The following is a 25,187-nucleotide window of genomic DNA, read 5'->3' on the forward strand; positions in this document are numbered from 1 at the left end:
TGTTTTTTCTATGGTCGGGTTGTTGTCTCTTTGATACATTCCCCATTTCCATTCTCAATTTTATGGTTAATTTTCCAACTATTTATCTAATCATTATGTTGCAAAGATATTTCATAGAATTTCATAAACGATTTTAGGACTTTTCAAGAGGCATTCAATGTTTCATTTCTATTTTGAATATAACATCTAACTGCAAATGGTTTCAAGGACAAAGATTTTTAATGCACAAGAAAATAAAAGATAAGATGTGTAGCTTCTCTCTTCACTTTCACATCCTGATAAAATAACAAAAAGTTTATAAGTACAGTTATAATTTTCTTAACTTAAGAAAATAACAAAACATTAATTCACTGATTTCAGAAGATTTGAAAAGTTAATTCCTGTTGAACTGATTTCATGTTTTCATATTTTTCAGGTGGAAAAATTATCTAAGAGTTTTGAGATTCTAGGAAATCTAATTGTATACCACCACTATAGTAACAGTGACCATGATGACGAAAGTAACGATCTTATTCAACACAGATTGGCTTATATTGGGATCTGTTGCTTCCTTGCCAGGCTTCTCCAGGAATTTGTTCCATATAAAATGGTAAGTAAAAACTTTTATCCCCGGCTTAGTATATATCTAGGATTTTGATTGGTTAACGCACGTCGTTACAAAACCCATAGCCCCTGGGTGTTGCTAACCCATATCCCCGGACGTTGCTAACCATTATCCCGGGGAACTTCACGCAAGTTTTCCTTAGTTCCATGACTGCTCCTTGTGAAATATTGAATTCTGTAGATTATCCATGATGTTTGTGATTAAATATTTAATTCATTAACAATTTTGTCCTATTATGCCGATCATTTACACTCATTTCATTAAATGCATCACTTGACTGCCACATTTTCAAGGAATGGGACTACTGACCTAGCTATGCAAATTACCCACGTTGACGTCACACCATCTATGGTGTAACGCTCACAACATTGAGCGCCAAATTTTACTCAATCCAATTTCTCTGTCTCCGTTTTGAAAACGTCATATATTTGACTACCTGTAGGGTTCTACCAAAGGTAGTATACCCTACACTCCGTAAAAAATATGTAAAATTTCCAAATTTCAATAAAACTTTTTTAGATAATGAAAAAAACGTTGTTTTCGTGTTACACTTTGTACCCGAATTTCCATGAAACTCGCCCGATTCGGACTAAGACCGGGGATAAATTCGTTATCTACGTTCATATCCGTAGATATGGATATTTTAACACCCTTCAGTACCATGTACACCCTTCGGCTACGCCTCATGGTGTACTGGGGTACTTCAGGGTGTTAAAATATCCATATCTACGGATATGAACGTAGATAACTTATAATATCTATTAGGGCATAACCAGGTGTTGTAAAGTGCTGAGTTACTGTTGTTAAATTTTTGGCAAGTGAAACAGACAACTTGATTTTGTGATAAGAAATGACAAATTCAGAAAAGCTTAGTAATAGCTAGAGATACATGTATAAATTATATCTTTTGTTCTATGGAACAATTTTGGCAATGAGTACATTATAAATATATTTAATTTCAAAGTTTACAGATTATTATTTCAAATAAAGAAAAGATTATGAACACACTTTGATATTGCCATATTTTTCTGAAATTAACGTTTCAGTGCTCTCATTTCAATTTCATTTTTTTTCAAGTTAAGGTTAAGTCTTTTTCCTTGTGAATAAATTTCAATCCCTTCTGGTATCCTTGTAAAAATGTCATTGACTAACATTTTATTGCACATTATAAAAATAACTTTCCCAGCATTTGAATGAATATGACCGCAAATTATTGAAGTATATAAATTAATGTGTATGTATAGGGGAAATAACATCCAGTGGCAAATATGTTATGCACGTTGAAGATCAGATAGGATTGTATTGCATTTATTATAGCAAGGATATTTTACTAAGGTTACAAATGTTTCTTTCACTGATCTGGTACATTTTTATTTTTCAGGCAAGAAATATCCTTCCAACACAGCTTGTATCAGCTATTGGAATAGTTGTGTTTGACGAGGGACTTTCTCAAAGTTATTCTGATGTACAGATAAAGTTGCTGGCTTATTTAGAACAAGTAGACAGAGAGAAATACAATGTATACGTCTCAGCTTCCAGAGTGTGTCAATCAATGCAGAAAACATGTAAATTCTTAATGCTTTGTCAGCAGGAGGTAAGTGGAACAGCTTCTATAGAATTCAGAATCTAATGAATTTTGGGTAATATTTTCAAAAGTGTTCCACAAAACGTTGTGATTAATTAGATCATCATAAACAATGGAAATTCAACCAATGAAGTGACATTATTTCATTTTGGGGTATGAACAATCAAATTACCCATAGTCCTTTAGTTTCTGAAACAGCTTATTTCATGAAATCATTGATGAGACATCTTTTACTTAAAGGATTTCTATATATAAAGAAATGTGGTATGATTGCCAATGAGACAACTATCCATCAAAACTCAAATGAAGTGGATGTAAGCAATTATAAACAACCATACATCCTTAAACCATGAGAAAAATCCATACTGTATAGTCAACTATAAAAGGTTCTGACTTAAAATATGAAACACATCAATTGAGAAACTAAGGGCATTTTTTTAACAAACAATTAATGATTTGTAGGATGCAAATTTTGATGGATTTCTTGTGTATAAGTAAACCACATATTTAAATGTTGAATGAAATACACATGTTTTATAGGTTTGTATGCAGAATATGGAAACACAATCAAATCAAATATCCCTGAAAAAACATTTTTTTCTCAATTCTTAAGAAAAATCAGTATCCAAGAAAAAATGAATTCATAGTAGGCTATTTAAGCTTTAGATAGTATAATTTTTTTTAAGTGGATGCACATTTGGTTTTTTTCTTTATATAATTTGTTTTTATATTATTGTCATTTTCATAATTCAAGGTGTAAAAATTGAAATTCTTTCCTCATTCACTATAAGATGTTTATTTTGTAACATATATATACATGTAAAATTTTTTTTTTTATAAATTACAGGCTTATCAAGGAAGTTGTGAGCTGGCAAAGTTAGCAGATGAATCTATACACAGCCTACCATACCATCTACATCTTACTCTGGTATCTGAGTTTGTAAAATTATCATCATCTGTGTAAGTACTTGTTTTGTTTATACATGTAATAAATGTGTGTTAAAAAATTAACATAATAGTGCAATGCATAGAGTATTTGAAAGTGAAGGCTTTGCAATGTACACATAAATGGCACTTCTGTAAGGCATGGCTTAAAATTTATATGAGCAAGGTTCTTTTTAGCTCACCTGGCTCGAAGGGCCAAGTGAGCTTTTCCCATCACTTTGCGTCCGTCGTCGTCTGTCGTCGTTAACTTTTACAAAAATCTTCTCCTCTGAAACTACTAGGCCAAATTGAACCAAACTTGGACACAATCATCATTGGAGTATCTAGTTTAAAAATGTGTGCCATGACCCGGCTAACCAACCACGATGGACGCCATGGCTAAAAATAGAACATAGGGGTAAAATGCAGATTTTGGCTTATAACTCAAAAACCAAAGCATATAGAGCAAATCTGACAGGGATTAAAATTGTTAATCAGGTCAAAATCTATCTGCCCTGAAATTTTCAGATGAATCGGACAACCTGTTGTTGGGTTGCTGCCCCTGAATTGGTAATTTTAAGGACATTTTGCTGTTTTTGGTTATTATCTTGAATATTATTATAGATAGAGATAAACTGTAAACAGCAAAAATGTTCAGCAAAGTAAGATTTACAAATAAATCAACATGACCGAAATGGTCAGTTGACCCCTTTAGGAGTTATTGCCCTTTATAGTCAATTTTAACCATTTTCCATAAATCTTAGTAACCTTTTACAAAAATCTTCTCCTCTGAAACTACTGGGCCAAGTTCATTATAGATAGAGGTTATTGTAAGCAGCAAGAATGTTCAGTAAAGTAAGATGTACAAACACATCACCACCACCAAAACATAATTTTGTCATGAATCCATCTGTGTCCTTTGTTTAATATTCACATAGACCAAGGTGAGCAACACAGGCTCTTTAGAGCCTCTAGTTTCTCTAAACCATCATAAATCATAACATGTGTCTCTAATACTGTTACTGTAAAGAAGAAACTACCTGCTTCAATTTGAAGGCTGAAAAAAATATGGGTTTTAAACAAAAAATGCTTCTTTTTTGTATAAAATAAAAATAAAATAAAACAGTGCACAGTTTTGTTGACCTAACAAGAATTTGATGAAAGAACTTGATCACATTTTATACTTTTTGTGCATTACAGGTGTGCTAGATCAGAAAAAAATACAGATCTGCAGATAAACTGTAGAAGTGTTCTTTTGAGGTTTTTAGCTCATCCTCTGCCCAAAGTTAGACATCAAACATACAGTACCATCTTCCAAGTCATAAAGGTATGTTAAGGTGCACAAACATACAGCACCATCTTCCAAGTCATAAAGGTATGTTAAGGTGCACAAACATACAGCACCATCTTCCAAGTCATAAAGGTATGTTAAGGTGCACAAACATACAGTATCATCTTCCAAGTCATAAAGGTATGTTAAGGTGCACAAACATACAGTACCATCTTCCAAGTCATAAAGGTATGTTAAGGTGCACAAACATACAGTATCATCTTCCAAGTCATAAAGGTATGTTAAGGTGCACAAACATACAGTATCATCTTCCAAGTCATAAAGGTATGTTAAGGTACACAAACATACAGTACCATCTTCCAAGTCATAAAGGTATGTTAAGGTGCACAAACATACAGTACCATCTTCCAAGTCATAAAGGTATGTTAAGGTACACAAACATACAGTACCATCTTCCAAGTCATAAAGGTATGTTAAGGTGCACAAACATACAGTACCATCTTCCAAGTCATAAAGGTATGTTAGGGTGCACAAACATACAGTACCATCTTCCAAGTCATAAAGGTATGTTAAGGTGCACAAACATACAGTACCATCTTCTAAGTCATAAAGGTATGTTAAGGTGCACAAACATACAGTACCATCTTCCAAGTCATAAAGGTATGTTAAGGTGCACAAACATACAGTACCATCTTCCAAGTCATAAAGGTATGTTAAGGTGCACAAACATACAGTACCATCTTCCAAGTTATAAAGGTATGTTAAGGTGCACAAACATACAGTACCATCTTCTAAGTCATAAAGGTATGTTAAGGTGCACAAACATACAGTACCATCTTCCAAGTCATAAAGGTATGTTAAGGTGCACAAACATACAGTACCATCTTCTAAGTCATAAAGGTATGTTAAGGTGCACAAACATACAGTACCATCTTCCAAGTCATAAAGGTATGTTAAGGTGCACAAACATACAGTACAATCTTCCAAGTCATAAAGGTATGTTAAGGTGCACAAACATACAGTACCATCTTCCAAGTCATAAAGGTATGTTAAGGTGCACAAACATACAGTACCATCTTCCAAGTCATAAAGGTATGTTAAGGTGCACAAACATACAGTACCATCTTCTAAGTCATAAAGGTATGTTAAGGTGCACAAACATACAGTACAATCTTCCAAGTCATAAAGGTATGTTAAGGTGCACAAACAGTACCATCTTCCAAGTCATAAAGGTATGTTAAGGTGCACAAACATACAGTACCATCTTCCAAGTTATAAAGGTATGTTAAGGTGCACAAACATACAGTACCATCTTCCAAGTCATAAAGGTATGTTAAGGTGCACAAACATACAGTACCATCTTCCAAGTCATAAAGGTATGTTAAGGTGCACAAACATACAGTACCATCTTCCAAGTTATAAAGGTATGTTAAGGTGCACAATCATACAGTACCATCTTCCAAGACATAAAGGTATGTTAAGGTGCACAAACATACAGTACCATCTTCCAAGTCATAAAGGTATGTTAAGGTGCACAAACATACAGTACCATCTTCCAAGTCATAAAGGTATGTTAAGGTGCACAAACATACAGTACCATCTTCCAAGTCATAAAGGTATGTTAAGGTGCACAAACATACAGTACCATCTTCTAAGTCATAAAGGTATGTTAAGGTGCACAAACATACAGTACCATCTTCTAAGTCATAAAGGTATGTTAAGGTGCACAAACATACAGTACCATCTTCCAAGTCATAAAGGTATGTTAAGGTGCACAAACATACAGTACAATCTTCCAAGTCATAAAGGTATGTTAAGGTGCACAAACATACAGTACAATCTTCCAAGTCATAAAGGTATGTTAAGGTGCACAAACATACAGTACCATCTTCCAAGTTATAAAGGTATGTTAAGGTGCACAAACATACAGTACCATCTTCCAAGTCATAAAGGTATGTTAAGGTGCACAAACAGTACCATCTTCCAAGTTATAAAGGTATGTTAAGATGCACAAACATACAGTACCATCTTCCAAGTCATAAAGGTATGTTAAGGTGCACAAACATCCAGTACCATCTTCCAAGTCATAAAGGTATGTTAAGGTGCACAAACATACAGTACCATCTTCCAAGTCATAAAGGTATGTTAAGGTACACAAACATACAGTACCATCTTCCAAGTCATAAAGGTATGTTAAGGTGCACAAACATACAGTACCATCTTCCAAGTCATAAAGGTATGTTAAGGTGCACAAACATACAGTACCATCTTCCAAGTCATAAAGGTATGTTAAGGTGCACAAACATACAGTACCATCTTACAAGTCATAAAGGTATGTTAAGGTGCACAAACATACAGTACCATCTTCCAAGTTATAAAGGTATGTTAAGGTGCATAAATCAGGTGTGTTAGTACAATCTTCCTAGTCATAAAGGTATGTTAAGGTGCACAAATCAGGTGTGTTAGTACCATCTTCCAAGTCATAAAGGTATGTTAAGGTGCACAAATCAGGTGTGTTAGTACCATCTTCCAAGTCATAAAGGTATGTTAAGGTGCATAAATCGAGTGTGTTAGTACAATCTTCCAAGTCATCAAGGTATGTTAAGGTGCACAAATCAGGTGTGTTAGTACCATCTTCCAAGTCATCAAGGTATGTTAAGGTGCATAAATCAAGTGTGTTAGTACAATCTTCCTAGTCATAAAGGTATGTTAAGGTGCATAAATCAAGTGTGTTAGTACAATCTTCCAAGTCATAAAGGTATGTTAAGGTGCATAAATCAAGTGTGTTAGTACAATCTTCCTAGTCATAAAGGTATGTTAAGGTGCACAAACATACAGTACCATCTTACAAGTCATAAAGGTATGTTAAGGTGCACAAACATACAGTACCATCTTCCAAGTCATAAAGGTATGTTAAGGTGCACAAACATACAGTACCATCTTCCAAGTCATAAAGGTATGTTAAGGTGCACAAATCAGGTGTGTTAGTACCATCTTCCAAGTCATAAATGTATGTTAAGGTGCAAAATTTCAGGTGTGTTAGTACCATCTTCCAAGTCATCAAGGTATGTTAAGGTGCACAAATCAGGTGTGTTAGTACCATCTTCCAAGTCATAAAGGTATGTTAAGGTGCACAAATCAGGTGTGTTAGTACCATCTTCCAAGTCATAAAGGTATGTTAAGGTGCACAAATCAGTTGTGTTAGTACCATCTTCCAAGTCATAAAGGTATGTTAAGGTGCACAAATCAGGTGTGTTAGTACCATCTTCCAAGTCATAAAGGTATGTTGAGGTGCACAAATCAGGTCTGTTAGTATGATCTTCCAAGTCATAAAGGTATGTTAAGGTGCACAAATCAGGTGTGTTAGTACCATCTTCCAAGTCATAAAGGTATGTTAAGGTGCACAAATCAGGTGTGTTAGTATGATCTTCCAAGTCATAAAGGTATGTTAAGGTGCACAAATCAGGTGTGTTAGTACCATCTTCCAAGTCATAAAGGTATGTTAAGGTGCACAAATCAGGTGTGTTAGTACCATCTTCCAAGTCATAAAGGTATGTTAAGGTGCATAAATCAGGTGTGTTAGTATGATCTTCCAAGTCATAAAGGTATGTTAAGGTGCACAAATCAGGTGTGTTAGTACCATCTTCCAAGTCATAAAGGTATGTTAAGGTGCACAAATCAGGTGTGTTAGTACCATCTTCCAAGTCATAAAGGTATGTTAAGGTGCACAAATCAAGTGTGTTAGTACAATCTTCCTAGTCATAAAGGTATGTTAAGGTGCACAAATCAGGTGTGTTAGTACCATCTTCCAAGTCATAAAGGTATGTTGAGGTGCACAAATCAGGTCTGTTAGTATGATCTTCCAAGTCATAAAGGTATGTTAAGGTGCACACATCAAGTGTGTTAGTACGATCTTCCAAGTCATAAAGGTATGTTAAGGTGCACAAATCAAGTGTGTTAGTACAATCTTCCTAGTCATAAAGGTATGTTAAGGTGCACAAATCAGGTGTGTTAGTACCATCTTCCAAGTCATAAAGGTATGTTGAGGTGCACAAATCAGGTCTGTTAGTATGATCTTCCAAGTCATAAAGGTATGTTAAGGTGCACACATCAAGTGTGTTAGTACGATCTTCCAAGTCATAAAGGTATGTTAAGGTGCACAAATCAAATGTGTTTATTTGGCTTTATATAGAAATCAAAAAGGATTGTGGCTAATTTCATTATTCCTACTTCAAAATTGAGATAACATCACATAGTTGAATGAATTCCTGTTGTAAAGGATGCTGTTAGTCAAACACAGCATTTTGGTGGACATGAATTAAAATATTTCCCAAAATGCATTAGATTCTGAAATGGTGAAATTAATAGTCTAGTAATCTGAAATTTCTGATGAAAATTTGCAAAGTATTTCACATGAATGAATTAAAATTGTATTTTTTAACTCTCATTTTTGGCTTAGTAGTTGTCCTACCAAGTTTTGTGGAAAGGGTTCTTTAGTCAAACTGAATAATTGCTTAATATAAATAAAAGGAAATTGACAAACTTTTTGAAACTTAAACATAAAACATAGAGATGGTGTCTTAGTTTTCAGTTGTACAAAGAACTGCAATTAATAAATTAAAAATTAAAAACAAATTTGTGCTTTTTTTCAAAACAGAGTCGGCACCCATTTATAAGAATGGCTTCATAGTGTCCAGATTTTTATAATAAAACTTATAAACAACCTTAAGGACACATCTAATTTCAAATATTCCTCAGTTGTTATTATGCTAATTTGAGTTTTAAGATTGATGAACATTTATCTTTCAGGGCTGTCTCAGTGTAGATGAAGCATCTGACCCTAACTCTGATGCCTGTATGTTGTCACGGTTTCTACTGGATCCTGATATACTGTATGAAATATCAGTGTTTGGTCTTAATGACAAAGATACAAAGGTAAAAGATTAAATGAGAATAGATTTTTTTTTAAGAAATATAAGATACATTAGACTATAGTGAAGATTGTTTAAGAGTTGATTTCTATTTTAATGGTGTTTCATAGGCTCTTTTTCTTAAAATTTGATGTTTGATGATTATTTAAGAGATAGTCTGAAAAATTTATTGGAAACAGCAGGGTAAAAAGAAATTATTTCATACATAATGGGGTGAAATAAAAAAATCTCTTTATAACACCACCACTGAAGAAAGAGAACAAATTTTGTCATTACTTGTAAATTTAGAAATTATTGAGGTTTTGTCATTTTAGACTGAAATGTGATTTTAATTTTTTGCCATATTAAGAAAAAATCTGTTTAATTCATATAAAAAAAATCAAATTGTGAGCTTGAATTATTGAGATTATAATCAGGTCGCATATTTTCGCAATAATAAAACATAATTTCCGAATTTACAGTAAATCATTATGAGCATTATATATATGTATTTTGCATCAACTTTCAAAAAAGGCACACAAAATATCACATTACAGCTAATTTCCTAATGCATGTAAAGCAAGACTTTGGTTAGCTTGCTTGCTTTGTTTGAATATTGTACAATTGTAACTGGTATAACGTCCATTCAAACTTACATATATGTACACAGGTTAAAATATGCTTAAATATACAGATTAAAGATGTCAATGTTACCGACAAAGCTTGAATTAATGTTTATACAAACAGAGCAAGCAAGCCTACCAAAGTTTTACTCTACACACATTAGGAAATTAGCTATAAAAACCAATTATACAAAACTTTGATCATGCATTTTATTTGTTCTAAATGATTATTTACTATGTTTCAGTTTATTTTTTCAAATGACAATATTTCAGGTTTCTAAGACAGGTAATGATTTAGTATGCCATCTGTTAGACAGTCAGTTATTTATGACAGAGGAATTATGGACAGAGTTCTTGACCAATTTACACAAGTCACTACCCATCATACAGGTACTTTTTTACATAGACTTGATATGAATTAAAGCAGGAATGTTGGATTAATCGTTGAATATTTCGTATCCCCATTTATTCATGATAGTTGTAAAATGGTGACATTTGTCTTAAGATTTGCAAGCCACAAGATCTGAATGAATTGATACCAACAACTCCCATTTTGGTCGAGCCTTCGACTTTAGCTGAAAAAGCGAGACTAAGCGATCGTCGTCGTCGTCGGTGGAGGCGGCGTCCACAAATATTCACTCTGTGGTTAAGGTTTTTTAAATTTTAACAACTTTCTTAAACTATACTGGATGTCTACCAAACTTGGACAGAAGCTTGTTTATGATCATAAGATAGTATCCAGAAGTAAATTTTGTAAAAATGAAATTCCATTTTTTCCGTATTTTACTTATAAATGGACTTAGTTTTTTCTGCAGGGAATATAACATTCACTATGTGGTTAAAGTTTTTAGAATTTTAATAACTTTCTTAAACTATCCTGAGTTTGTACCAAACTTGGACAGAAGCTTGTTTATGATCATAAGATAGTATCCAGAAGTAAATTTTGTAAAAAAATAAATTATTTTTTTCTGTATTTTAATTTTAAATGGACTTAGTTTTTCTGGGGGAAAACATTACATTCACTATGGGGTTAAAGTTTTTAAAATTTTAATAACTTTCTTAAACTATCCTGGGTTTGTACCAAACTTGAACAGAAGCTTATTTATGTTCATAAGATAGTATCCAGAAGTAAATATTGTAAAAAGATAACTCCATTTTTTCTGTATTTTACTTTTAAATGGACTTAGATTTTCTTCAAGTTAACATTACATACAGTCTGCAGTTTAAGTTTTCAAAACATTTATAAGATTCATTAACTATCCTAGATATTTACCAAACTTGGACAGAAGGTTCTTACAATCATAAGATAGTATTAAGAGAAATATTTTTATTGATTTTTTTTCTCTTTGTTGTTGAGCCTGCGATTTACAGCAAAAGTAGGCGAGACACTGGGTTCCGCGGACCCTTACAAATTTTTTCAATACTTCTCAATATTTTAACAGGATTTTTTTGACAAAAATGTTGGTTATTGATTTTGGGATGTAAGGCGGGTGGTTGGGCAACCGGGTGGTCTGGCTGGTGGCAATCAAATGTTGTCCCTGCATTAACTCATGGACCGTTTAACCAAAGCTTTTGAAATTTTAATATGTTGTTACTGACAACTAAATGAAGGTCAAGTTTAATAATGGCGATTTTGACTTTTACCGTTCAGGAGTTATGGTTCTTAAAAGATTGAAAAATGGAGTTTCCAGTCGTGTCTGTGCATTTACGCATGAACGGTTCTAACAAAGCTTCCCAAATTTTAATATGTTGTTACTGATGACAAAATGGAGGTCAAGTTCAATAATGACGATTTTGACTTTTACTGTTCAGGAATTATGGTTCTTGAAAGATTGAAAAATGGTGTTTCCAGTCGTGTCCGTGCATTTTCTCATGAACCATTCAACCAAAGCTTTTGAAATTTTTATATGTTGCTACTGATGACAAAATAGAGGTCAAGTTTAATAATGACAATTTAAACTTTTACTGTTCAGAAGTTATGGTTCTTGAAAGATCGTAAAAGGCGTTTCCATTCACATTGTTGTATTTACTCATGAACCATTCAATCTAAGCTTTTCAAATTTTAATATATTGATACTGATGACAAAATGGAGGTCAAATTTGATATTGATGATTTTCACTTTCACCATTCATCAGTAATGGTTCTTGTGATATTGCCAGGAAACAAATAAATGTTAATAAATCTGGTTTGCTGTCGTTGTGACAGCCTCTTGTTGGAATTGTGACCATATAGATAAAAGAAGATGTGGTACGAGTGCCAATAGACGTATTTACACTTGAATGCAAATTTGTCCGCCATTACATAACATCACACAGGTTCCCGCAAACTTTGACTTCATAATTCAAAACATATGATGTCACTGAAAAGTGATTGTTGCTTGACGTCAAAAGGTTATTCAGAGGTGATGTAAGGTCATTTAGAGGCAAAATACAGCTAAATACCTAAAGTGTAAATACGTTTATGAGACAACTCTCCATCCAAGTCATAATTTGTCAATTAAACCATTATATTATAGGTCAAAGTCTTCAACAAGGAGCCATGGCTATGATGGCTTACAAATTTTAAAGGCCCAAAAAGCTTCTAAAAAAACAACGATCTAATTTATATAAAAAAACTGAGTAATTGGTGAATGGCATTTGCTGTAATCAGCAGACAAAATGAGATCTATAATGAATATATAATTTGAATGGTTTGAATCGTTTTTCTGTACTATATTTGATTATATTTATTTGCAGTCCTATGCTGATAGTGACAGTACTTTGGGTAAATGTATTATGGCTATGATAGATCCTTTGATTTCAACATGTCCTGGACAACTGCCATACCTGGAAAAACTCAGAGGCACCTTAAGGGTTATGTTTACATCTGACATAAGGTTTGTATTAATTTTGATCAACAAATTCTATAACTAGATAGAGCAGAGGCTATTTAGCAGATTTGTCTTTACACCTTGTATCAATATGTTGAATGTTTGAAATTCTTGCATTTTGCCAACCAGAATTTGTTCATCAATGTTAGTCTTTTCTTTAGCCTTCAGGCTTGATCATCACTATACATTACTTCAAATAGAGTTTTTTAGACTTTGCCAAAATGTAGATTTTACCATGCTTTTTTAAAAATATGATGACAGTATGGGTCACTTTGGTATATTTCAAGCAACAATTCATGCTAAATCACCCAGCTTTGAATAGAGATTATTCATGAAAAACATTTTTTGGTGATTAAAAAGAAATATATTTGATGGAACTTTTAAATAATTTATTAGAAGATAGTTTTATATAATATGCTATCAGACAATATAAAAAGAATGGTGTAACAAAACTTGTTTTCTTGCTACAAGTAAAAATTGAAAATTACTTCCACATTGTAAAAAGAAATTACTGCAAGAGTTATCTCCCCTTATGTGGCTTAGTTGAAAAAAATTAATTGAACTAAAACAGTATGAAAAATGCAAAAAATTACTTATTTATCTTCATTAGACAACAAATTTTACATTTTAGTTCCCTATCTGTCTCAAAACTTGTAGCTTTAATCAAAGAACTAGAACAATTGTGAACTGATATTTTACAATCAAACTAGGGGAGTATGTAGTCTTCTCACTTTAAAACTCTTTTTAAAACTCTTTAAAATTTTGAAGAAATAAGATACTGCTTGGTATAATTAAGGCATTCATTTTTCCATGAAGAAGTTAAAGTTCATACTAGGAACAAATACAAATATTTTCTCATTCCAACTGAAAATGATTTTTATATAAATGTACATATTCAACTACCTTCCGATGAAAAACATGATGTTTGATGCAGAATGGTTTACAATTTTTTTTCTTTAAGTGTGAAAGAATCAGTTATTTGACATTTTCTTTGTCCTTTGTCACAAAAAAATATTAGTTTCTTTCTAAATAAATTGAAGAAATCCATGTAAAAAGTTGAAACAAATGATGAAAAGTCTTTTCTAAATACCTGTTTAATGCAGCCAAAAAGTCTTGAATTAAATACATTTTTTTGGACAGTTGCAAGGCTTTTTCCAATCTACAGTTATGCTTTGGTTCCATGGTAAAAGGATGCTTATTATATATCTAATAAGGAAAACATTGTCAGTGGCGGATCCAAAAATTTTTGAAAAGTGGGGTGGGTGGTGGGGTACTGAATGCCTAAGAGTTGGCCTGCTCCAGTCACGCTTCAGTGATTCCCTATATAATTAACCAAATTTTTACAACACAAGGGAGGGGGGGCTGAAAAATCTTCAAAATCTGCCCTGTGATTATCACTACCAGTCACTCTTCATTAAATGTAATAATAATAAATTGTGTGCAGTAAAAATAAGTTGCACTGGTCATATACTTGTATTTTTTCCTAGAGATTACAACACATGTTTACAATCACTATTGATTTATACTGTAGGTGTAGAGCAGAAGCCTTGAAGAGATTAGCCTGGTTCCTATCCAATGAAGAGAACAGCCAGAACAAACAACCAGCATTTTCCTCCTTAGATGTGGCTAATCTTACCAATATATTTATTGTGGAAACACAAAGATCTTTAGATGAAGATTATGGTCGATCTGTCTTCCAGGTATTTTTATAATAATTAGCAACAATATTTTAAGATATTTTTTTTTTGCTGGATGTCAATCAAACATTTGGGTTTGAGATATAATTTCAGAAGTTGTAAATAAAAGAAGATAACATTAAAACTCATAAACAATTGATAATTTAACAGACTTTTAAAATTGTAGAAATATTTTGATCCATTACATATTCCATTCTCAATTTTATCATTATTGTATTGATTTTCTTTAAAAACAATAAATTTTAAGGGTGCATGAATTATATAAAAATCATTATGATACTTTTTGGTTAATTTAAGTATTATATTTACTCAAAGTTAAACAGATTGGACACACCTTAATTATTCTCATAAAATCTCTCTAAATTACAGTACATAATAATAAAACTTTAATAGAATCATACAATATTTCTAAATATACAATCAGGGGTCGAATTTAAGCTTTTTTGTGTACTGGTCAGCCGGACCAGTGAACTGAAAACTCTACTGGTCCGGCTCCAAATCTACTGGTCCTCCAAAAATGACATTTATTTGACAAACATTAATATAAATGACAGATGTTTAATTTCATTTTGATGCTTTCGTTTCCATAATTTAGACAGAAACAAAGGAATAGTCTTTATTCTGATTTTGATAAAGGCTTTGGTAATCTCAATGATTTTCTTTATTAAAATCAGGATCAAGGACAGAAAAAATATCAAGATTGTCTTCAACATCCACAATCTGAAATTTGACGATCCAGTTACGAAAATTCATTTCCTATTTAGGTCTGTCACTGCAAATTTTTCACATATCAGTATTGTACAGTTTATTAAATTCCGATCTACTATATAATGCAATCATTCACGATCTTTATCCCAAGATTTTTGGTATTTGCGTTTCCTTTTGTCACTTTCATATACTTTATTTCGATCTTCCTTTTGATTTTCAGTTGTCTTAATTTTTTTGTCCGGCGGTTTAACTCCTTCCAAAAATTTCCACATTTTATTTTGTTGTGAAAGACGCTCACCCGAGATATTAATTAACTTGATCAATTGTAATACCTCCCAGTACTGTGTAATTGATTTCACAGGTAAATTGTTTTGTAAACAAACGGAGATTGCGATGCAATCAGTGATTTTTATCGACAAATTTCGACTGGTCCCCCGGACTACCAGCTGACAAAATCTACTGGTCCGACGCAAATTTTACTAGTCCCGGACTACCGGACTAGCGCTAATTTCGACCCCTGTATACAATACTCTAGGAGTCTAGCTATTAAAGAAACTGACAAAAAAAAAATTTGAAAAATTTAGTTACGATCATGTAAAAGTACTAAAAATAGGCTAATCATTATCATATGACAAGAAACAACTTGGTTACTTTTAGGTGGATGGTTTAAGAAAGGTCTATGAGATATTTAAGTCGGACTCAGTTGACCCTGGAGTGAAGAAATCAGCAGTAGACCAGCTAGCCATTATTTTACAAGGTTTGTTACAAATTCAATGGTTTTTAACTTGTGATTTATAACAGAGGAGACAACTATTGAAATCACTAATATGAAAACAAGAAGATGTGATCATACCGTTGTAAAAAAACTACTATTTAATGCTTCCTCAACAAATGTACTTATATGCAATATAATGTAAGCGAATGTGTTTTTCTGTATACCTTTGTCCAACTTAGGTGATACCAGAATAAAATGATATATATATAATTGCCAATGAGAACTGTCCATCATATACTAAATGATCAGAATGTAAACAAGTATTTGAGCACTGTGTGGTGTCAATAATGAAAATGTTACTGAATTATTGTCCAATTTCTATATAATATTATGAGAAGCTCTAGTTCTCTGTTACAATGAATAAGTTTATTTATGTTTTATAATTGATCACAATAAATTATTATCAGTTAAGGTAGATCATAAGTAAATGTTTTTTGAGACAGAAATTTCTTTTAATTTGCCAAAATGAAGATTTTACTATGCTTTTTTCAAAAATATAGTAAAAAGTATGGGTCACCGTGCTTTTTTTCAAGAAATGAGTCGTTGAAAATTGCCTAAATTTGGTTAGTTTGTTCATGGAAAAACACATAAGAGTGCATAAAAAAAGTTCTATGAGATAGAATTTTGAAATGAATTATGAGAAGATAGGTTTCGTAGTACCCTTTAAGAAAATAAAAAGAAAACATGGTGTCACCGAACTTGTTTTCTTGCCACAAGTAAAAAAAAAAAATTTCCCTATTAGTCTAGTATAAATTTTGTACTAAAAGAGTTATCTCCCCTTAAATGGCTCATTTGCAAAAAATGATTTTTAAAAACAAAAAGGTTGATATTTGTTAAAATATTTTGAATAATACAATAAATTAACAAGTTTTCTTTATATAATTAAACAGTCTAACCATAAAATTACAAATCTGTTTCCAAATTTGCTGATTTGGGCAAATAACTAGACCGATTTTGTACTGTGATTGTACAATCCAAGATGGCGGTATACCATCAATCTACCTTAAAACACATAAGGTATTTGAGTTTTCAGATATGACTCCTAAAAAATATGTAAAGTAAAAAATGTTACTTATACTTTCAGACCATAACCTGCATTCTCCATTCAAGAATGATGGAGGGGTAAAGGAAATTTTGAAATATATTAAACTTGGTATAATGAAGCCTGAGGAAAATACAAAGGTAATAGAATATACAAACCATTACACATCTACAATATATCACAATTATAATTTAAATCCATTTCTTTCAAATTTGAATTTAACATACTATTTTGTGTGTTCATTCCTTTGATTGGAAACTCTACTGAATTATTATTATTATCAAGCACCTGAGAGTCTGTAAAGCATATGATTTTACTCTCTTTTGTATGTCAACATTCACTTGAGTATTTGTCAAAATTTATTAGTCGTATTTTGTCGCAAAATGTGTATTGCATAAAGATAAAAGCAAATATTAAAATTGTTTAAAACATTTTGTTTTTACTTAATTTTCTTTTTGATATAAAATGTTAAATTCTGTATCTTTCAAATTAATTCAATGATTAAGTCAACCATCTGAATTTAATCATTATAATCTCCTGTCAGGTGTGATTTCATTCCAAAGATATGTAAAACACAAAACATAAAGTAGACAAAAAATGCTGTTCTTGCGCTTCCTTGCTTTGATTATGGTAATATGGGTGTCTTTCCCCATCTTGGATAGTAAAAACAGAGAACCTATGGTCCAGAGCTAGCAAAATTTGATGCTGTAGCTTCAGAAACTTCGTAGTGACCTATCATTTTCCTTATATTTTTGAAAATTTATCAATATATACTACGTTTTGGCAATGTATGAACAAATTTTTAACTAATGCTCCATAACCATCTTATATACTGAGATAAATTGTTTTTTTATTTTCAGAATGAGAGCCTTAAATATGTTCCATCCTGTGTAACAGTACTGAGATATCTTGTACATCATGATTATGTTCTCCGACATAAGTTGGCTCATGATACAGAAATATATATGAATCTTCTCAGGGGTTAGTTAACTCTTTCATATCTAACATGTTTGTTATCTTATCTTCTCAAAGCAGGTAGTGAACTGAAAATGCAATACAGTGTAATCTGTCTAATCAGACAAAGGTTTATTACAACATCCTGCTTAAACTGACACATTTTTCTGGTCCCTAAATATGCTTATTCTCGCAGAAAAGACCTGAATATTCCAACACCTTGCTAAATTCAACATTTTTTTCTGGCCCCCACTGTGTCAGATAACACAGGTAATTACACTGTATGTTTTTTAATTGGGAACTGTGAATCTGATTTTGTATACTACATCCAAGAGGCATATAAATGATGGCCATAACATAACATTAATTCAAATCATATTTTTCAGTTGCCTTCCTCCACCAAAATGATGAGAGACTGTGTTATGATGTGGCACATCTATTTGTCCTGTTTCTATTTGATGAAGTGGCCAAATTTGATCTTGGGTGAGTTTTTACTTCTTTACTTACCATATACATTGTAATTTATATGAAAAAAATCTAGTTCATATAATTCCCAAAATGAAAAATAAAATAATTTGTGTACTTCCAAATTTTCCTTTGAAAATTACTAGATCTTATTTATTGTTTTCCATTGTAACATATGCACCAACATTTTCCTTATAGACTTACAAAACATACAAGTATATATATATCAATTTAAAATAAAATTTGAAAGATCATTATTTGAAAATCATGTGGAAGTATTTTGTGTGTGTCTGATATCCATTGTCCAATTGAGTCACTATTATCTACTTTTTAATGCATGAATAACTTGGTAAAGTTAATGTTGAGATTCAAGTTTGAGAAATAAAGCATTAATACATCTATTTCATCCACCATTAAAACTGTATTGTAAATATGATTTATATCAGTTTTGTTCATCAATAAGACTAAAAAAAAAATACTTTTTAGTGTAATATAACTAGCTTTGTCTGAGTAAGTTCTTTCACATTGAACTTTGTAAAATCCAAAAGGGAATAGCACATATGGGTCTACAATTGTCTGGCAAAGTAAATTTTTGTTTAATGTTATTAGCTAAAATCAGTTCACAAGTTTACAATTTTTATATTTTATAATAATCAATATGTATTTGTTTTTCTCATTGCTGACGGCCATACAATCATTATCTGTTGGTAACATTGTTTTCTTATTGCCACTGGTTGATAGTTGTCTCACTGACATCTCCTTATTTTTATGCCCCACCTACGATAGTAGAGGGGCATTATGTTTTCTGGTCTGTGCCTCCGTCTGTGTGTCCATGCGTCCGTTCGCTTCAGGTTACAATTTTTGGTCAAGGTAGTTTTTAAAGAAGTTGAAGTCCAATCAACTTGAAACTTAGTACACATGTTCCCCATGATATGATCTTTCTAATTTTAATGCCAAATTATATTTTTGACCCCAATTTTATGGTCCACTGAACATAGAAAATGATAGTGTGAAGTTCAGGTTTAAGTTTTTGGTCAAGGTAGTTTTTGATGAAGTTAAAGTCCAATCAACTTGAAACTTAGTACACATGTTTCCTATGATATGATCTTTCTAATTTAAATTCAAAATTAAAGTTTTGACCCCCATTTCACGGTCTACTGAACATAGAAAATGATAGGGCGAGTGGGGCATCCGTGTACTATGGACACATTCTTGTTATATCTTAAATTTTAGAAATCAATAATTCTTGTTATATCTTAAATTTTAGAAATAAATAAAAGGAGATGTGTGATTATGTCAAGAAGACTAAACAACAAAAACAACCAAAAGACACCAGGGAGGCAAAGTTTAAAAACTCTTTGTTTTAACATTTCCCCAATTGTACCACTATTTTACGGGCATCTATTTGTTGATACATTTTGTATTAAATAAAAGACGGGTGCCACATGTTGAGCCGGATCAGCTTACTCTTTTGGAGCACCTAAGATAACCCCCAGTTTTTGGTGGGGTTCGGGTTGCTTTGTCTTTTGTTTTCTATGTTGTGTCATGTATACTATTATTTGTATGTTTGTCTATTTCTTTTTTAGCCATGATGTTGTCAGTTTATTTACAATCTATGAGTTTAACAGTTCCTCTGGTGTCTTTGGCTCCTCTTTTAGTTCAATTTATGTTATTTTTCTAACAATTAGGATCCCGCTTTGTTAGATAATTTGACCTTAAATAGTTTGAAATGTTCTTCGAGGTTTTTGATATTTTAGTTCTCTTTAAACTTTCTGTACTGCAAATTAACTAAATGCTACATTAACAAAATACTGATACGTACACTAAAGAGAACTATTTCTACTTCCTTGTTGATAAAAAAACCCAACAACAATAGACACATGTGTTATATTGCCATAGAATCTTAAAATATACTTGTTAATGGGACAGTGATTTTATTTTACTGCAAGGAACCAAAAGATAAACCATATGTTGGTCTTGCTACTGCATGAAAGTTTTTATTTGTTGGCCTATATATATGAAACTAAGTTTGTGATTCAAACACGAACCAAATATTTGAGTGCATATTTTCTCAGATGCTAATCTGAATCTTATCATAAATTTGTTTGATCCATGGAATTTCCTCCTTTACACCCAAAAACGAAGAAGGATACATTTGGAGAAAACAAAAACTAAAAACCAAGGCTTAAAAAACATAACATTTTGAATCAGGCATAAAACTTTATCCCTCTATTCTCTTTAGGTCTATCTAGCCCACATTTAATGCATTTAGGTCCATTTTTTCAAATTCTTAAATTCTAATGGGTGATTGAAAATTTTATCTGCCTAGTCCTCTCGTACAGTAAAACTATAGTCAGGAACATGAATGTCTCTCTTTGGTGGAGAATTGTCTCACAGGCAATCATACCACATCTTCTTATTTCTAAATCATATCAAAATTGTATTGACTGATTTACATACAAATGTTGATATTTTTAGGGATAGCATAGGGTACTCCAATTGGCAAAAAAGAAATAGAAACTCTTTGATGATCACTTTGATTGTTTCTGTATTATAGGACCAAAATAAAGAAAAAGGTTTAAAACGCAAATCCATTTCTGCAGTGAAGTTTTTGATTTCATAGAACATAATCTATGAATAACTGGTAAATTGTAAAGTCTTTGATTTTTTAAAAAAATGTACTAAATTATTTGATAGCTACAAACATTTTGTTTGGAATTGGCTGTATGTGTAGAAAATCATACTACAAAAAAGCTATCAAATCATAAATTTTTTGGTTATGTTTATAGAGCTTTAAATCTAAATATGATTCATATAAACTTATTGGTTCTATATAATGTCATTCTTAAAAATTAATAATGAAGAAGGGGAGCAAGACCTTTTAAGTTTGTTTTCCTTGCTGAATAAATACATTTTTTTTTTTAAATAGTCTAGTGCATATAATATATATTGCATTCCAGATATGTTAATCACTTAAGGTCTTATATTCTTTAAGTAGTTACATTTTGAGCATTGCACAAGGTCAGTGCTGTTCCTGTTACACATTTACACATATTTAAAAAAAATAACAAGAATTCAACCCAACTACATAAAAAGAAATATTTACTAAATATGAGTAATTTTTTTTTACAAATCTTTAATTGCTCTCTTCAGATAAAGGACATTTGATAAATGTAAAACATATGTAAACCAAAATCAATTTGTAGTTTATCAACTTATCAATTCTTGATGGTCATCCTAAATCCATTTATCAATATTCCCATTTTTCATTCTGATCATTTAATTTGGGTTGCATATATCAAATTCAAAATCGGCATGAGCTAATGTACATATGTCAGCAAAACGGTATTTACATCAAGACAATGTCAAAATGACAAAGTGACAAATGCTATGTTACTTTACTGAAAAAGTAGTGGAGCAAAAAAACATCTTGGCTTTGATGTATTTTTGACGACAAAAGAGATGATTTCAGCTTTCCAATTGTGAACTTTCCATTTCTAAGTAGCAACATTCCAGCAGCACCTGCATACGGGGTGTATATCTCTCAATTGATACGATATTCCCGTGCTTGCATTTCCTATCATGATTTTCTTGATAGAGGGTTACTGCTCACAAGAAAGCTATTAAATCAAGAGTTCCAAATGGTGAAGTTGAAATCATCCCTTCGTAAATTTTACAGACGCCATCACGAGTTGGTTGACCGTTATGGAATAACCATTTCACAAATGATATCGGATATGTTCCTTACGTCGTAACTACAATCCCCTTCCCTTTCATGAATTTGACCTACCGAATTAGACTATTTACCGGATTTGTAATCACATAAGCAACACGACGGGTGCCGCATGTGGAGCAGGATCTGCTTACCCTTCCGGAGCACCTGAGATCACCCCTAGTTTTTGGTGGGGTTCGTGTTGTTTATTCTTTAGTTTTCTATGTTGTGTCATGTGTACTATTGTTTTTCTGTTTGTCTTTTTCATTTTTAGCCATGGCGTTGTCAGTTTGTTTTAGATTTATGAGTTTGACTGTCCCATTGGTATCTTTCGTCCCTCTCTTTTTCTAAATCAAAAACTGCTATAGTGAGGTTAAAGGGACTTAATAAGCCATAAGAAGAACTGTAAAGAAATAGATTAAAATAAGTATCAATGAATTAGACCTTATAGGTAATCTTATTATCATGATTATACCCCAAAGACTCTTGTCATATACATGTTTCTGAATTATCTGAATAAGTATACAATTAAGGAAGTACAGTACTGAAAGAATAATGACTGTAATCATACCAAATTGTATTTCTGTCCTTTAAGTTATACTGTTGATACTTTGACCAAAATAATTGATTGGTTGATAAATAATAATTGTGTGGTAAATTTTTCAATATATCTTATGTACTAACACTAATAGATTATGTTGGTAATTAGGTTATCATATGGATGCAAAGTACAGAAATTTTTGGTGAAAATAAACAATAATTATGTGCGATAGTGTTTTAAATATCTTAATGCATGACAGAAACAAATGAACATATAAAAATGTCACAGGAAGACAGAGGTGCTCAAGATGTCATAGAAATAAATATTCATAAATGTTCTGATCACCCTAGAAGTGACTTGAGTATTTTTTGTCGAGGCTGTAATGAACTAATCTGTCCAGAATGCTTAACGCAAAAACATCAGCAACATATTATGTGTGATATTCAGACAATACACAGAGAAAAGCTGGTAATACTTTCTGAAAACGATCATATAATCACAAATGAATTTGAACCATTCTTTACAGAAGAAAATTCCAAACTGGATAAGATTTTATGTACTCATCAGGAGCACTGCAAAAAAATGAAACTAAAAGTTGAAAAACAGGATTGTCAGCTTAAAATAGAAATAACAAATCAGACAAATGCACTCCTACAAACTTTTGTCGATAGTTTACAAACAGTCAAAGAGGAAGTTATGAACAAAAAATCCAAACTTGAAGACATGCTTATTATTTTGAAGAAAAAACATGAGATTATTAATGAAATGAAGAAAAGTGATGATATTCGAACAATTTACAAAACTGCTGATGATATTCTTGAATATGTCAAAAATCTCAATATTTCATCTGTGCCTTTACCACGCAAAAACAAGGAATATAATGAAGGAAATATAAACACAGGAATCATCTCTTCCCTGATTGGATCATTACAACCTATAACATTACCGGATACAGCTGAAATCCAATTCAAAGTCTTGCTTAATTTTGTGACTGACTTGAATGCCATTGGAAAAGTCATATGTGGGGAGAAAACTTGGATAAAGAATAGTACCAGCTCAGTTTTTAGAAAATATGATTTCAAAGATAAATATGTACTGAAGCCGCTATGGGAAAAGAAAATACAAGTCAGAGACATGGCCATCAATAGCTTTGGAGATCTTTTTCTTGCTATAGCAAACAATACACAACTGAAAGTTATTTGGAACGGTGAAAATGTAATCAAGGATTTTTATAAGTTTCCAAAACATAGCTTTTTTGGAAAACCTCAAGTGCCGGTGGCTCTGCATTGGTACAATGAAAATCAAATACTAGCAGGTACGATTGATATGGAAGCAAACACAGAAACACTTACACACAATGTTCAAAGACAACTAGTCTGTTTATCAGTAAATCAGCAACAGCTTAAAGTTTATGAGTTTGATCAAGATGGGAAAAGACTGTTCAACATTCCTATCAGAATCACTTCAGACTCAAATGGTGACATCCTCTTTCTTGACAAACTTAGTACCCAATCTGGAAGAATTGTATCCATGACAACAGAAGGTGTTATAAAATGGACGTTTAATCCCCTTAGTGACACAAGATTAGGCAAACTGTTTGATCCATTAGACATTGTTGTAACCACTCATAACAATGTTATAATCAGTGATTTGAAAAATAATGCATTATATGTCCTGAACTGTAATGGACAAATAATGAAATGCCAAAATATGGATTCATTAGAGATTAAATATCCTGCTAGTATGTGTATAGATAAAAAATGTCATTTGATATTAGGCTGTGGAACAGAAAAAGAAGATAAAGCAAAACTTCATACCCTGGAATTTAAAGGGTGTTAAAGAAAAAACTGATTTGCTTACAATTATAATAACAGATTTTACCTTTTAAACTCTTAAGCAAAATGTGGATTATTGATAGAAAATAATTCAAATACTGACTTCTTTAAAGATAAGATTTATTAATATATGTACTACATTTATATTTTACATATATTTACACAATTAAAGACTCATCATGATGGTTTTAACTGCATTTATCAGAACAGATATATGGTTGTTATATTTCAAGTATAAACCAAAAGATTTTTTTAGAACAATTTATAGTAATTACCAGCTTCACAGTGTCCGTTCTGTGTCCGTTCATCCCTCTGTCCTGCTTCAGATTAAAGTTTTTGGTCGAGGTAGGGATGGGGTTGATTACTTAAAAATGTAATCGATCAAATTGCAATTACTTTGCTTATTAAATATAATCCATTACATTACAATTACACCTTATTTCAAATGTAATTGATTACATAAGATTACTTTTCTTTAAAGTAATCATGATTACTTGTGATTACTTATGATTACATTGTATATTGCATTAATAAAGAATTTCTAATAACTTTTTATCCTCACCAAAAAACTAATTTTGGTGATTTTATTTAAAGCCATAATTTATTAATCTTATTTAAAAGAATTTAGACAAATACAGTGTAACATGTGTT

The 25,187-nt window shown here is 31.8% G+C and overlaps 1 protein-coding gene across 2 annotated transcripts in view; it reads left to right on the forward strand.

Annotated features, from left to right (window-relative positions):
• The window catches only part of LOC134720813 (rotatin-like), a 108,391-nt gene that overhangs the window by 12,674 nt on the left and 70,530 nt on the right, over window positions 1-25,187 (forward strand). For both annotated transcript variants that reach the window (XM_063583332.1, XM_063583333.1), the window contains exons 10-21: window positions 416-589; window positions 1,986-2,198; window positions 3,037-3,149; window positions 4,314-4,440; window positions 9,214-9,339; window positions 10,211-10,327; window positions 12,674-12,813; window positions 14,339-14,507; window positions 15,870-15,969; window positions 17,072-17,169; window positions 17,890-18,010; window positions 18,370-18,466. In XM_063583332.1, coding sequence (XP_063439402.1) covers window positions 416-589; window positions 1,986-2,198; window positions 3,037-3,149; window positions 4,314-4,440; window positions 9,214-9,339; window positions 10,211-10,327; window positions 12,674-12,813; window positions 14,339-14,507; window positions 15,870-15,969; window positions 17,072-17,169; window positions 17,890-18,010; window positions 18,370-18,466 — 1,595 coding nt within the window. The remainder of the gene's footprint in view (window positions 1-415; window positions 590-1,985; window positions 2,199-3,036; window positions 3,150-4,313; window positions 4,441-9,213; window positions 9,340-10,210; window positions 10,328-12,673; window positions 12,814-14,338; window positions 14,508-15,869; window positions 15,970-17,071; window positions 17,170-17,889; window positions 18,011-18,369; window positions 18,467-25,187) is intronic.

This window comes from Mytilus trossulus, chromosome 6, assembly GCF_036588685.1.
Source record: "Mytilus trossulus isolate FHL-02 chromosome 6, PNRI_Mtr1.1.1.hap1, whole genome shotgun sequence".
NCBI lineage: Eukaryota > Metazoa > Mollusca > Bivalvia > Mytilida > Mytilidae > Mytilus > Mytilus trossulus.